Source organism: Rhineura floridana, chromosome 5, assembly GCF_030035675.1.
Source record: "Rhineura floridana isolate rRhiFlo1 chromosome 5, rRhiFlo1.hap2, whole genome shotgun sequence".
In the NCBI taxonomy this organism is placed as follows: Eukaryota; Metazoa; Chordata; class Lepidosauria; order Squamata; family Rhineuridae; genus Rhineura; species Rhineura floridana.
Window position 1 is genome coordinate 73,496,828 of NC_084484.1, and position 16,482 is coordinate 73,513,309.

The window sequence follows — 16,482 nt, forward strand, 5'->3', positions numbered from 1 at the left end:
GGTACTATGCATCTTGAGTTGGGTGGAAGAGATGCCATTTGCTGTTCCGCCTCAGGCAGCAAAATGTTTTGGCCTAGCCCTGGGCAGAACATTCCGCCAGTGAAGGCAGAGCAGTTGAAATAGAGTAGAGTCATGGATGGGACATGGACACCACAGGGGAGGAGCACATTTACACCATATCGTGTGCTATTTTGATCCACGGCCATGCTGCTATCAACAGCCCAACTTTACACCAGCACCAAACTTGGTTCCAGAAATTTCCCTCCTGTTGACTTCAGTGGGTACAGGATCCATCCCACATCCTCTTCCTTGCTCTCCATGAGGGAAGCCCACCCCATGATCAGCAGCAGTGACAACGATTCTCCTGCCTTTTCTTCCATGGGGCTGTTAACCTTCTTGTTCCAGGCAGGCTCCTGTGTCCTTGCAAGCTGCATGACAAACAGTTATGCAGCAGTTGAAGGTGTTGCAGCATGGAGCTTGTATCATAAAAGACCCTGCCCCCTGCTACTCTCCAGTCTCTGAAGCCACAGTCCAAGGCACAGGAACCTTGCCGGGGTAACTGGCTAGGAACCCCATGCATATATCTTTCTTTTTCAAGATTTCCTTCTTCCCAGAAGTCTTGACATTTCAACATGTACTGCTTCTCTGTTACTAGGGAGTAGTAGATATGCATCCCTTTCTCCTACCCTAGTAGGGACTCACTTTGTCTGACTGCAGGTTTGAGCTCCAAGACAGGTAGGCAGGGAGCTTGATGGTCACAAAGGTGATTATCATCCTCCATTCAGGTTCCTTGGACTGGGAAGGGGCAGTGTCCAAGAAGAATGGGTGCTGCTGCCAGCGTGTATGAAGTAATCAGTTGGGGGATGGGAGGGCAGATGAGGGAGAGATGATGCAGAGGAAGGGCAAGGATACTTGCTGGGTTGCTGCCCAGTAGGGCTGGCCTATGAAAATAGCAGGGGAGGGAATGGTCTCATGGATTGACAATGGATGGATGAGCTACAAGGGCTGTTTCACCCGTGCAGGGCCAGGCTATTGGTTCATGCAGCAGCACTTCTCCTAAGTGGCTCAGGTGGCCTGCTTGAGAGGCCCTAGTGTGGGGTTGTACCTGTGATTCAAATCCAGGAGCCCCTGTTGGTGAAACATAAGCTTTTCAGCTAGTGTTCCTTCTGTAGCCCCTTTCCTCCTGCCTTCTAAGACAGAGGCAGTGTGGGTGGGTGGAAGACAAAGTCTCCATGATGTATCTGATTGCTATCTACTGCTATGGCTGAAATGGTTACGGGAGTGCTTTGTGGAGCTGGTAGTGTGGATATGGTTCAGGAGCACTCTCTCTTTTGCCACTGGCATTACTCCCTGCCCCCCCCCGCATGCAAAAAGTATTGTCTCTTTCTCTCTGGTAGGCCCCAAGCTCCCATCTCCTGCTTCCCAACCCCATACCCTATGCCTATGGAGTGAATCACTGGTAGGATATACTATCTTTGTGTGTCTGTGGCTGCCCTTGGCTGCATGTTCTTCCCCTTTCACTTGGTTGCTTGCCTCCCTAGGTGGATCTTCAACTAGTATCCAGGGGGAGGAGAGTCCTATGTGGGTTCTATGCAGGCCTCCTTCCCACAGAGTTATGTGGGTGCTGTGTTGTGTGGGCTCTCCTTCCTTCTCTTGGTGTGTTGTGATCCAAAACAGTGATTGAAAGGAGTATAAGGGAATTCAGAAGTCCTGCCTGTAGCTCCTGCCTGATCTGTGAGCTGCCGCCAGTCTTCCCCACTTTGTGTTTCCAAACAGTACGGAATATGTTCCCTTGAACTGCTGGAACAAAACCTGTTTCCTGATTGTTTCAGTAATACCACAATCCATCCATTTCTACAGTGATGAATGGTGATGCAGAAAACACTGTTGGAGTGTCTTTATTTATTAGATCATTAAGCTCATTCTAGAAATGGCAGTGTGGGATTCTTAGGAGCTGTTGGTTCTGGCCTAATTCTGCTGCCATTGGAATCAATTGCTATTTTTTTATTTTTGATTTAGAAAGACCTTTCAAAAGCTCCCCAATTGCTTGTTAGTGCTTCTTTCTTTGTGTGCTTGCTGTCCTTTGATTATTAGAAAATAGCTTGTTATAAGCAAGGAAGGTGGAGGATGACATTATGCATTAGGTGACTGTGTTATGGACACTGACAAGAAATAAAGGTGGAAGGACAGTGCTGCCAATATTCTGTCAATCAAAGCAAACAAAGGTGGGCACAATTCAGCCAAAGTTAAGCATCTTTATATCCCACTGGCTTGGAGAGATTTAAGGACAAGCTTTGGCTCTCAAATTGCTTATTTGCCACCCAGACAACTTAGGTCCTTACTCTTTACATTAATTATGTTGCTTGCAGTGACATCAGGGGATTAAAAAAAAAATCTTGGGTGTGGGGATGATTTCCTTCTGTGTTGCTGTTATTTCATTATTTATTAGATTTGTTTGCTGTTTTTCCACATACAGAGGCCCAAAGAGGCCCATGACACAATAGCAGGACAATGCATAAATACATATCAATACATCATTACAACCCTCTAATAGCAATTCATTTCAAAACGAATGACAAACCAAAGAAACAATTCATTTTGATAATACTAACCTAACATTTTAAAATCGGGACAAAATTAGCAATGGGGCCAATGGGAGCTCTTTTAACTTCAGCGTGGAATAATTTTTGTTGTGGTTGCCGCTAAGAAGGGATGGGTTGAAACTCCCTCCCTTTGCACTGCAGTTCTGATGGAAATCTGGGCCCCCATGCCTCATTTTTTTTAATCCCCTGACTTTGCTACAATCAACGCTATTAATGTTCGGTGAAGTTAGGCCTTTATTGGTACCTTTTAACAGCAGGAGAGTCTGCTCATGTGATAGTGTTTTCTCTGTTTCTTCCCTTTTGTTACATCACATGCCCTCTTCTCCCATATACTGAAGCAAAGTGAGTTACAGAATCAAAGAACGAATGGTAAATGAAGTACAGCGACAGCAGTTTCCCCACCACATCACTATTTAATGAAACTATCAATAGTGAACATCAATTTTTCCCTTTTATATTTTTGTTTTCCTGCTTTTTATATAATTCCAAGTGGTGCTTGTTATTAATCTGTGTGGCTTTCTTATTTTCTTACTGGGTGTTTCTCAGCAAACGGAAATGCTGTTTAATTATTTGGATGGATGGATGGATGGATGGATGGATTACAGCACCTTTTCTGAATGATATACATTTAATGTAATCTCTTGATTGGGGATGACACGGCTTAGCCAAAACCTGTTTGAATTGATTGAATCTGCTACCAAGCCAGGTTCAAGGGCCTTGTGTTAATTTACAAAGCCCTGAACAACGTAGTTCCAAGGTATCTTAGGGACCGCCTGAACACTTAAATCCCATCTCGATCATTGAGATCATCTGCAGGAGCAGCTTTGGTGGTCCCCTGAGTTGACGAGGTTCATTTAACATGGACACAAAATCGAGTCTTCAGTATCATCGGCCCAGTGTCTGCAACACTGTGCCAACAGAGATTCAGCAGGCGCCTTCTGTTTTAGCTTTTAAGCTCCTGGTGAAAACCTTTTTCCCCCCAGGCTTATACAGGCAATTAAGATACTTTTTTTCGCAGCAGTTGCCTTTGTTTTTATTGTATTTTTAATGTTTGTTATTCTATGGGAATTGTTGTTTTTAATGTGTTGTAAATGGCTTTGATGTTTAAATGAAATGTGTATGTGTTATGTGCCTTCAAGTCAATTACAACTTATGGTGACCCTATGAATCAGTGAACTCCAGTAGCATCTGTTGTAAACCACCCTGTTCAGATCTTGTAGGTTCAGGTCTGTGGCTTCCTTTATGGAATCAATTCATCTCTTGTTTGGTCTTCCTCTTTTTCTACTCCCTTCTGTTTTTCCCAGTGTGATTGTCTTTTCTAGTGAATCATGTCTTCTCATTATGTGTCTAAAGTGTGATAACCTCAGTTTCATCATTTTAGCTTCTAGTGACAGTTCTCTTTAACTTTCATCAGCATTCGTTTCAGATCATTACTGGTTTCTGCTAGTAGTATGGTACCGTCTACATATCCTAAATTTTTTATATTTCTCTCTCCAATTTTCACACCTCCTTCATCTTGGTCCAAACCCGCTTTCCGTATGATTAAATGAAATAGCAGTATACAAATGTTTTCATAAGTAAATAAACCTAGGTGTGATGTTATTTGTGTCTTTACCCCAGGAGTGGGGAACCTGTGCCCCTCCTGATCATATTGGACTTGAACTCCCATCAGCCCCAGCCAGTGCGGCCAATGGCCAAAGATTATGGAAGCTGTAGTCCAGAGGTTTCTTATCCCTGGTTTAGTCCTTGTGTAGCTGATATTTTAATAAATACCCAACATGGGGAGAAGCTGAGCATGATCAGAACCATGGCATGGGAGGAGGAGGGCTTTAATCTTTTTCTCCTGCCATGGTCCTTATCAGAACCATACCCTACCACCCTGTGTCTACTACTCACAATGGAAATCGTGCCAATGGGAGTTCTCCTCTTGTTGCGAATAGCAGAAGTGAGGGTTGAGACCAAAGGTGGGTCAAAGGGTTAAACCTCCTTCTGCCCCATGCCATTGTCCGGATCCAGCTCTGGGACCCTGCACTAGCTTTTTATTTTTTTAAAAAAAAGTCAGCCATGCAAGTGCAAAATATATGAATGACCTAGCATCTAGTTTGGCCCTCAAGGAAGGTTTACAGGGGAGTGATGATGAGCTGGTGTTTATGTGGGCAAGATTTCTTACTTGAAAGGCAACATTGTTGTCCTTGGTGGCAGTGGCAGATTGCTAAGTACAACCGGGGGGGGGGGAGAGCTGATTTTTCAGCTTGTGCCTTGGGCAGGCTTGGCAATGATGGAACACTGAATAATAGGTCTGGGATGTTTCAGAACTAGGGAAAATGCCAGTATGTTCAAAAACAATGAATCATAGAAGCATATCTACTATTGAGGGGTGGGGGACAGGACAATGAGGCAATAAAAATTGAGGATGCCTCCTTTTCTGAAATCAAAGTACTCTTATTTTGGTTCTTTTAGTTCCCTTTTGATACTACATAGCCACTGTGTCACAACCATTAAGACCTCATTCTGTTAGAAATGACTGAGCAATGCAAACATGCTCTCTGGTTAAAAGACCAGTCACCTCAATGAGGATTAATAAAAATGAAGGAGTATGCATGGTCAGTTTGCCCAGCTGTTTTTTGTTTAACCCCTTTGTTAGAATTTCCCTCTGATCCACTCAAGGCTTGTGTAAGTTAGGTTGCAGTATCAAGAATTCTACACAAGTTTTCTGTTGTTCCAGGTAACCCAGAGGCCAAGTTCCCATAAGATGAGGTGTCTCTTCAGAATCAGTTTTGTCCCAAAGGATCCCATTGACCTTTTACGAAGGGATGCAGTTGCCTTTGAATATCTTTATGTACAGGTGAGTTACAGAGGGTTTAATGTTAGTTGGGGCAATATGAGCTTATTTAAGCAAACCTTTCTAAAGGCATCCTCAGCTGACTTGTGAGTAGAGAAAATATTGTTTTTAAATATTTTGTTTATGTTGGGAATGATAGGAAAATAGTACATTTGTTTGGATTGGGAGTGGAGAAGCAGCCCACCAGGGATTCAAATTTGCCCCGCTAGGGTGTTTTCCCCAGACCACACCTACCTGCCCCACACCTAACATCATATGTGACATCAAGTGTGGGGCAGATGGAGACGCAGCTACCAATGCACCATTGTAAGCCTTAAAGTGCTCTTCTGATTGTGCATTGACAAGGGACAGCGGGCTTCATCTCTACCACTCATCTGCAGATGGAGTGGTAAAGCCAATGGATCAGCTGCAAATGAGAGTTCCCCACAGGCTTCAGCTCCTGCCCATCAGCTGATGGCAAAGAGAGCCAAAGCTGGGATCACTCACAGGGCTTGTAAAGAACTTCACAAGCCCCATGCAGCAATTCAGTAGGCAGCGGATGCCTGCAAAAAGCAGGTTTCAGTGATGGGCAGTAGAACCAAAGCCTGCTGGATCGCTGCACGGGGCTTGCAAAGCTCTTTGCACAGTGACTCCCACTTTAGATAGAATGTGGCTGGCTAACTTTTGGCTCTCCTGGTGTTGCTGCTTTAACTGCCATCATCTCTACCTATTGGCCATGCCAGCTGGGGCTGATAGGAGATGGGGGTCCACAGATAATGTCTGAGGAGCCACAGATTAGCCTCCCCTAGTTTAGAGGATCCCTGGTGTTCTTTAAATACAGGCACAGATGACACTGCATAAGTTTCCTTGCTGACTATTTCTTTATTTTTATCTTTTATTCCACCGTTCCTACGGGGAGCCCAGGGCAGCATGGGATGGGGGGCATCTTATCCTTTTAACAACCAAAGGAGGTACATTAAGCTATGACAAAATGATTGGCCCAGATAATTCAGTGAGGAACATAGGAACCTTCCTTATACCTAATCAGATCATTGGTCCATTGGGTTCAGTATTGTCTACACTGACTGGCACTGACTTTACGTTTTCTGAAAGGAGTCTTTTCCAGTCCCAGCTGGAGATGCCAGGGACTGAACCTGGGTCCTTCTGCATACAAAGCAGTTGCTCTACCAATGGGCTACAATGAGCTGACTCGGCAAGGATCTGCATTTGGTTTTCCCAGTCCAAGTCTGACACTCAGTCCACTGCACAGACCCCAACCTACCAAAACTTCCTGTAATAGGAAAAAAGCTGCTAGTGCAATATTTGGCAGCTCATCTATGCCTATATTTCACATTCCTACACTTGTCTGTTTTGTTCCTTTGTAACTGATGCTTCTGCTAGCAAAAGTGTGGAGAGCCTTTGGCCCTCCAAATGTTGCTGAACTACAATTCCCATCTTCCCTGGTTATTGGCTGTGTTTGCTAGGGCTGATGGAAGTTGTAGTACAGCAACATCTGGAAGGCCAAAGATTTCTCACACCTGTGCTAGCAGCTCCTCACATACCTGTGGAGCTGAGTAAAACCAAAAGAGGTTATCCAAATTCTCTAGTGTGAGGAGCTACAGGGTTAGGAACCTTTTAGCCAGGGCCAGCACCAGTCATGGCTGGGCTCTTGGGCACCAGCCTGCCCTTGGCCCATGGCTCCATAGCCCAACACCCCTTCCATATGGGTGGCATGGGGCTAATAAACTCATCTGTGTGCTCCACCTACCTCTCATGTTGTGTGAATTATGTGTGTGCATAAGAGCATGCCTATCATCAACAAAGATGGTGGTGGGAGCATCAGCCCCTTAGGGAAGCCCTCAACACCATCTTGGGTGATGACAAGCATGCATGCACAGCGCGCATGGCATTCACACTGATGGAAGAGGTAGATGGAGCATGCGTACGTGCTTATTGAAGCCACACTGCCTGTAGGGGTGGCCCTGGGAGCTCCCTCTCCACAATCTGCAGCAGGGTTGGGTTACAGGACCCGACGCTGCCGCAGATCACAGAATGGGAGTGCCACCCTCCCACCCTGAGGGGCCTTTCAGGGGCCCTTGTAGGCCACAGGGCCCTCAGCCAGGGCCCAACCTGGCCACCCTCTGGCGCCGGCCCTGCCTGTAGCTTATTAAATAGCTGAAGCCGAGAGACAGAGAGGAGGAAGCAATTGTCTGATTTTCCATTCACCAGGAATTGGCTAAGGAGCACAACCTTTTGGTAGATAAAGAGATTCCTGTTCCCTAGTCTTGGAATAGACTAGGTTCCAACCTGTCATGTCTGGCATACCAGTTAAAACACCCTAGGTTCTCTGTTCTTGAGCAAAAAGGTGATATTCTGATCACTCACACTTAAAAAGCTCAGTGTTATGTTTCAATATTTTCATGTGGCTTTATAGGCATTTTTCATTCTGTGATCTTCAGGGATTTATGGATGGCTTATCTGGCAGTCACAGTCCTCGTTAGTTATAAGCTTGCCTTTTAAATAAGAATTAGTCATAATGCAGTGTTCATGTTTAAAATCAAGAGATTTTTGAGCTTTATACTCCCTCTACTGGTTATTTGACAGAGCTGTAATGATGTGGTTCAAGAGAGGTTTGGACCTGAGCTTAAATATGATATTGCACTGAGACTGGCTGCATTACAAATGTTTATTGCAACAGTGACCACGAAACATACTCAGAAAATCTCTCTCAAATACATTGAGTAAGTATAGAATATTAATTTTATATCATATGTAGTTGTTACAGTCTGTTGATGTGCATATTAATTTTATATCATATGTAGTTGTTACAGTCTGTTGATGTACAAATTGAATTGGTGGCTGAAATGGACCAGCTGTAAATGGCAAGTAAAACTCGATACTTTTAGCATTTTACAGTGCAATCTTAACCATATCTGCTCAGAAGTAAGTCCTATTGAATTCATTGGGGCTTACTGCCAGGTAAATGGGGTTAGGACTGCAGGTTTAGGATATAATCCTAACCTCACTTACCTGTGAGTAAGCTCCATTGAAATCAATAAGATTTACTTCTGAGTAGACATGGTTAGGATTACACTGTTGTTCACTTAGCAAAGCCCTCATAAGAACTTTAATCTGGGGCTGCATACACATATACATCTAAAGCACTTCAAAAGTACATTCACACTCACATCCCAGGAAAGTGAAGTCTGTTAAGGATTCTGGCAACTGAAGCTCTGTGAGGAATAAACTACAGTTCCCAGGATTGGGGGGGGGCTTTTGATGTGCTTTAAATGTATGGTTGTACACAGCCTTAATGAGATAGTCTGAGTAATTAAAAGTAAAACTTTGGAATAGTTGTTAAGTCAGTTTAAGACAGTACTATCTTGTGTCTTACCATATAATTAGATGTCCACCAACATTGCTTCTTATTTACTGTTTAATTTACCTTTGCTGTTAAAATGACACCATTTGATACCATTGCCTTCTACTCAGAAGGTCACTCATGAGTCAAACAACAACAATGTTGAGTTAAAGGAATCTATCCTTTGTTACAGACAGTGGCAACACATTCAATATGTACACTATCTATGTGCAAAGTGGAGTTTTACAAAGGAATCCAGTTAGGCAGCTTTTCCCATCAAACCTATCTGTAAATACTCAAAAAGGAAAGTGCATCCAGTGCCTGCGTAATTATTCCCTCTCATCATGTCTTTGTCTTGGCAAAACAGTCAATGGTGTGTTCTAATGTGGAATTAGAGCTCCCATTAATGGTTATGAAGGCTAAATTCTGTAATCAGGTGGAGGTTGCAATAGCTGACAAAGTGAAAGCAACATTTTGTATGCCCATTGCTGCCTTATTTATATACATGATTAAAGTAAAATCATCCTACACTGAGTCATATAGTACATCCTAAGGCTTCAGGCGGTTATCCAGTAAAAAGTGTAATGATTTCCCAAAGCCAGGCTTTCTTTTTCCTTTTTAATAAAGACATTTGTCATTAAATTTGGTTAACCACTATATTGATAATAGTATGTGAACTCAGGGCTGGCTCCATGTTTCTGGGGGCTGTTGGGCACAGGCTATCAGTGCCCCCTTGTCCCCAGGGCACCCTGGTGTTGCTGTATGGTGGCCGCCACCACCTTAACACATTAGGCACCCCTTTCCCTATCATAGTTCTCCATTCATCTTGTACCTCTTTTCCTCCTCTCACCTCATACCCATATCCCTCATTTTCCTCTTTACCCCAGAACCCCTCCCTTTCTGTGCACACCCTCACACCCCATACACCTGTTTTCTCTCTGTCTTTCTCATACACACACTCACTAGCAACTCCTGACCTCTACCCCTCCGTTTTCCTTCATCGCAGCCATTCTAGTCCATATCCTCATTTTTCTTACTCACCAGCCTCTCCCACCCCTATATCCATCCCTTTCTTCTCACAACCTCCTGTCCCATGCCCCCATTTTTGTTTCTCTTCCCCTCTCACTCACAGCCCCTCCTGCCCAGGGCTGGTGCTGGCATGTTCAGCGCCCCCCTGCAAATTATAGATCGGCACCCTTACCTTTTATAATTCTTTTTTGTTCATTTTTCAATTCAAATGTTATAAAAAAATGTAACAAGGCAAATAAGGACAAATAAGAAAATCATTATGGAGTAGGAAAATGTTTTGTGTGAATAGTAAAATAAATAAAGTAAAAAGAGAATGACCTTTTTGTATTGCCTTTATTTAGCAAAAAGATAAATTAGAAGTAATCCTTACTGAGGTCAATATCTTACTCCCATGCCGAGTAACTAACTTTACTAACTGAGCCAATGCATCCTTACGCAGAAGTAAGGCCCACTGAGTTCAATAGAGGTTACTTTCAAATAAAGGCACCACTATAGAGTCATCTGAGAGCCAGTGTGGTGTAGTGGTTAAGGTGTTGGACTGTGACCTGGGAGACCAGGGTTCGAATCCCCACACAACCATGAAGCTCACTGGGTGACCTTGGGCCAGTCATTGCCTCTCAGCCTCAGAGGAAGGCAATGGTAAACCCCCTCTGAATACAGCTTACCATGAAAACCCTATTTGTAGGGTCGCCATACGTCGGGATCGACTTGAAGGCAGTACATCATCATCATAGAGTCATGAATCTAAGAAGTGCCTTTGCAGATCAGACCAAAGATGCATACAGTCCAGTCTCATTGCTTCTGACAGTGGTCAGTTGTATGCTTCTGAAAAGCCCGCAAGGAGGGCATGAAGGCAATAACCCTCCCCTAGGTTTATCTCCTACCAGATGGTATTCAGAGAAGTATACTGCTCCTGTCTCTGGAGATTCTGGGTTGCAGTCAACTAAGTCCTACTCAGAGTAGACCCATTGAAATGAATGAACCTAAGTTAATCATGATGATTAACTTCAATGAGTCTTTTTTGAGTAGGGCAAGTGTTGAATACCACCATCTGTTTATTAATAGATTTTATTTACTACATTTGTAATCTTGCTTTTCCTCCAATGAGCCCAAGGAACAATGTACATTATTCTCCCACCAGATTTATCCTCACAATGACCCTGTGAGGTAGGCTGATTTTTGTTGTTTTTATTTGGTTTTAAATTGTATTGCTTGGGAATCCACCTTGGGACCTTAGGGTGGAGGGAATAAATCTAAGTAAGTAAGTAATGGTTATTATTATTTCTTGGATTTCTTATCCACCCTTCACCATAATGTCCTATCTTGCGAAGACTTATGTTTTTACCCAGACTTTCTCTGACCCATAAGAGAAATGTTTGCAGGTGGGCAAGCATCCCCCTCAAACAATGAGTTCACCCCTCCACCTAGTATTTTTCACTCATCTAGAAATATGCTTTGCCCCATCTGTCCCCCTCCCATTTTTTTCTGGTGTCATTGCTGCATGTTTGAATCTTCTGAGTTTCTGTTTTATTCACGCGTATGTTTTTATAGTGCTGTTTTACTGGTTTAGATTGTGTTCTTTTTTAATGAAATATGCTTTTTTATACCTTATTCCACTGATTTTTTTAAAAAAATGAGTAAGCTGTATATAAATGCTTTTAAATAATAAAAAAATAGGCTGAGAAAGGGTGACTGGCCCATGACCCAGCACCATCAAAAAACGTCACGCACATACACACACGAATTCTACAGCTGAATTGTGTGGGGTGTCAATGAGAGGCAGCTTATTTTGCTTCCCCAACTGTAGCCTTCCATCCCGCAAGCAGCAGGAGTACCTACGTCCGATCCCACCTCGTCCTTTTCCTGCTTCCTCTTTTATGCAGTCACGTGTTTGGGAAGAAGACGGCGAGACAAACAAACAAACACGACCCCTTCATAGTGAATGGAACAGAAATTCTAGACGCGCATTCTACAGGCCGTGACCAGACTTAGCGGTCTGAATTATGGAGCCTGAGATATTTCTTTAAAAGGCTATTCGCTCTTCCCTCCATTCCCACCCTTCTCTCTGGTTTGTTTTAATGGGGGAGGGCATTTTCCGGGCATTTAAAATTTGTTTTCTGGGCTTAGGGGTGCCTCTGGTGCCCCTCAAGCATTGCGCCCTCCTGCCATGCTTACCTTGCTTACCGTGTTACACCGGCCCTGCTCCTGCCCCCTCACACCTCTCCTACTCCATACCATTTTCTTTCTCTCTTTCACCGACCTCATGTTCCTCCTGTCCTCTATCCCTCCATTTCCCCAGATCCTTCCTCTTCCATGCCATTTTTTTTCTCTGTCACCAGCCCCTCCTGCCCCATACTCACATTTTCTTTCTCTCTCCAACCCCCTCACTTTCCTGCTCCTAGTCCCCCCATCTCTCTCTTTTGCCTCACCTCCATACCCTTCCCCCCTTCTCTCATAGACCCATCTAGGGCTCCCCTTCACTACACGCCCCTCTTGCCATGCTCGCTGAACTGCAAGAGTTGCCAGTGTGTGGCAGATCTGTGAGGCAGGAAAAGAGGGCGGGAAGGAGGGAGGCTTTATTGCACTCTGAAAGAGGAGGCACTGCTGCTGCTTGGCACAACTCAAGTGTGTGAGTGTCACAAGGTGGAGGGGGTGAGTGCTTGCTTGTGTCTTTCAAGGCAACAGCTGCACTTCTTCCTTCTCAGGTGTTCAAGTGAAAGCTTCCCTGTTTCCCACCCATCCTCTCCCACCTTACCTGCCGGCAACTCCAGCACGAGAAGGAAGAGGCACCGCTGCTGCTGCCACTTTCTGGTGTGAGTGAGCAAGTGACTATCCCCTTTGCCTCACGTCACTCACTCACTTCAGTCATGGCAGGCCCCCACAGCAACAAAGACTGGCATGGGAAGAGGTGACTAAGTACAGCGCTGTTGGTGGTGAGGGGCCCCTGTGAGATCCTGGGCCCTTGGCCAGTGCCCGACCTGGCCATCCGCTGGTGCCAGGCCTGTGCGAACTGTTACTGCTTTTTCTTCTCTTTGTCAAATGTCATCATTTTTCAGTGGTCCTAGTTATTAGTCCTACCCGGATCTAGACATTTCAAATGTAAGTTGTTTCTAGTGTGTAAAAATCCAGGAGCAGTTAACTTCTGCTTAACTAATTATCTTATGGGTAACTAGAGTCTGCATATAATGCCAGTGCAGACTAGACCCCAGATCTCTCCATGACACAAGTGATACCTTAGATACCTCCATGACATTATCATGGCCAATGACAATTTCTGGTAATGGAATGGAAACTATACAAGTGATGCAGATAAGAACATAAGAAGAATGCTGCAGAATCAGGACAAAAGCCTGATCTAGTCCAGCATGCTGTTTCCCCTAATGGCAGACAAGAAACCTATGGCATGCAGAACCTGAGCACAATAGCCCTCTCCCACTGTTGTTCCTCAGCAACTGTTTTCCAGAAGCATACTGCCTCTAATCCTGGAGGCTGCATTTAGCCATCATGACTAGTACCCACTGATAGATCTAACCTCCATGAATTTGTCTAGTCCCCTTTCAAAACCATCTAAGCTGGTGGCCATCACATCTGGTGGTAGCAAATTCCATAGTTTAATTATGTGCTGTACTGTGTGAAGAAGTACTTCCTTTTATCTGTTCTGAATAGTCCTACCATCCAGCTTATTTGGAGGGCCCTGGGTTTAATATTATGGGGTCATTCAATGATGTTATACTTATAGTGTAGAAAAGTAGCCCCACACAAGCTGTTTTTGCTTGTCTCCATGTGATTGGTATAATGTGCTGAGTACTGTTGAGTAAAATGGTACTGTTGAGATGAGAGCGATATTTTAAAAGACTCCTGTGCCTAGTGTCAGAACTTTTTTATATGAAACCTTGTCACACTGATATAGTGAACTAGCCTTTAGGGACAAACAAATCTATAGCTGCGTGCCTGGAATGTTCTAACGTAAACTTGGGTCCTAAAATAAGTAAACTTAAGGAAGTTCACAGAAGAAAAGTTTCCAATCTTTTCCTTTCCCTTGAAGCTACACATAGCCGTTGAAAAGCTTCCATTGGGAGGGGGGGCTCCTGAACAACATGGGATGGGGCATGGAGGGCTGCTGGGGGAGGAGGGGTGGGAGACTTTTCATCCCTGAACTTCCTTAAGTTAACTTTTCTTATGAGCCAAGCCTTAGTATATATGTTATCACATGTAGGGATGTGAGGAACTTGTCTCTTTATTTCCATAGAGTTTTATGCTGTTACACTACATGGTGTCAAATATCCAAGAGATATTCTGAACAATTTGTGTGTATACACAGTGAAACTGGTGGCTTCGATGTCAGTGAGGCAATGACTCTGCTCTGAGTTTTAGTCCGAACTTGCAAGTAGCTGTCCAAGGTGCTGTTGCTGCATATATATCTCATATTTCCCCATCCCTGTTTACTTGCACTTCCAGCCATTTGTTCTGAAAAGTTATGTATTAATTATATCTACTCCAACCTTCTGTAACCCGTTGGGAGTTGTAATCCAAAATATCTGGAAGGTCCCAGGTTGGGGAAGGTTGACTGGAATACTCTCAATATCAAGAGTACAAATTTCTAAGCTTGTGCAAGATGTTATGCACCCAGCTGCCAATTTTTTTTTTATCCTTAATAGAAATTAAATTAGAGAGAACTGGACATAAGGAGAGTCTGGCTCGAATACATATCCGCATCAGCCGAACTGTAATATCCATGCTGGAAATTGAACTGGTTGAATTGTCGCAGCATCTGTAATCACAAAAGCTGTCATATAATTTATGTTAATACATATACAGTAGTATTTCAATGAATCCTTGTTGAGTTACACAGAGCTCATCCTTTGATACAAGGTGCTTGTAGTAATACTGGCCTAAAGAAGCAGCCCAACACAGATTTGTAAATGCCTAAGAGCCACAGCTCTGTGTCCATGACTAAAGCATTTAAAAGATGACACACTTCAGCCTCAGTGGGCACATGGCAGGTACACATGTAGGTAGCTAGTTGAAATGGATCTGTGCAAGGGCAAGCCATTTGTGTAAGCAACTTCCCATATGGATTTTTCATATCGTCAAAATCCCTCATCTGTGGGATGCTATCACAAGCGACCTTTTTGAATGGCTTAGAAAGACATTATTTGCAGCTCCTTCACTTTTGAGTGCCCACCCATGTTGGTGACTACATGTGTGAATCAGCCACTTCTTTTCATGTTGTGTTCTGAAACACAACCTTGATTTGTGGCTTTAGAGCAAAAGACAAAAACAGAAGAATTGTTTCTCAAAATAGCTTTCTATTTGTTTTTCTACAATTTTAAATTTATTTTATTTTTCTTATGGGATCGCTTCTATTGCGTACAGGTAAACAACCTGCATTTGCACTCAAATGGTTTCACCATGTAACTGTGTTCCCTCAGCCTTGTTGGACACTTTTTAGAAGAGGAAATTGTCAGAGGATTGTGGAATTAAAGATGTGCCTTGTATTGCAGAAAAGAATGGGGACTGGAGAGTTTTCTTCCATCTGCTGTACTGCAAAGCATGAAAGAAAAGAACATTAAGAAAGCACTTTCACACCTTGTCAAAGCAAATCAAAACCTAGTTCCTCCGGGTAAAAAGGTAATGCATTTGCATCTTAACAGGAATATATTTTCATAATCAGGAGAGCTGCATCTGACGGAAAGCTTTTAAGTCAGTCCTTTAGAGAAATAAGTGGACAATGTATTTCTTGGAGTTTGCAAGTCTATTCAAGGTTGAGTGCTTACTGTCTTGTTTCAAGAAAAATTAAAAGGAATTCATTTAGCAAAGCCATTATTTTATCTTGAAAATGGTGAGGAATTGCTAATTAACCTCAGGAGCAAAACTGTTTCTCTCCATCTGCATTTGTTTTTCTTCTGCATTTCATAAAAAATTGGTAGAAATTGCTTACTCTGTTCTGAGTTGCATTACTTTGGGAGTCTACCTCAGCCACACATCTTTCTTAGCTATTGATTTCTGTAAACAAAGGATCCTGGTCCAATGATATGCCTTTGATATTAATGGACATGGGGCTCTGGCTCCTTGAGACATACATCACATTGGATGTATTTGAATTTTTCTTCGGTTCAGCTGAAGCAATTTCACGTTTATTTGTTTATTTTATTTTATTTGTATACCACTTCATACTTGAAAAGAAGCCTCTAAGTTGTTTTTAGCATTGTAAAAAATCAAACCAAATTACACATTTAAAACAATACAAAACTTTTAAAAGAAACCATCTTAAATATTAACATCTTAACATTAACATTAAACATCATAAAAACCAAACTACATGTTTAAGACGATAAAAAAAATTAAATTTCCATTGCAATATGACAACTACCCACTTAGCTCTCTCCCACTGGAATTATTAGGACTTAATAATGTGACAATTAGGTTGGATCATGTTTTTAGGCCACTTTGAACACCCAGTTGGCAAAGATGTGAAAAAATTTAAAAGATAATTTTTTAAAAGTGTTATCATCAGGACCTGGCAACACACACTCAGCCTGCTTCTGTGAAGTGAAGCATCAGATGTGGTTGCAGGCACTACCATCTTCATTTCCCCAGAATGCCTCTGGACCATCCTACATAGGGGCGCAGAGGCATGGAGGTGAGGGGGAAATAAAGATGGCAGC

General features: G+C 43.1%; 1 protein-coding gene across 8 annotated transcripts in view; it reads left to right on the forward strand.

Moving 5' to 3' along the window:
* Window positions 1–16,482, forward strand: part of FRMPD4 (FERM and PDZ domain containing 4) — a 404,750-nt gene that overhangs the window by 366,251 nt on the left and 22,017 nt on the right. For all 8 annotated transcript variants that reach the window (XM_061627118.1, XM_061627112.1, XM_061627111.1 and 5 more), the window contains 3 exons: window positions 5,329–5,448; window positions 8,029–8,165; window positions 15,319–15,445. In XM_061627118.1, coding sequence (XP_061483102.1) covers window positions 5,329–5,448; window positions 8,029–8,165; window positions 15,319–15,445 — 384 coding nt within the window. The remainder of the gene's footprint in view (window positions 1–5,328; window positions 5,449–8,028; window positions 8,166–15,318; window positions 15,446–16,482) is intronic.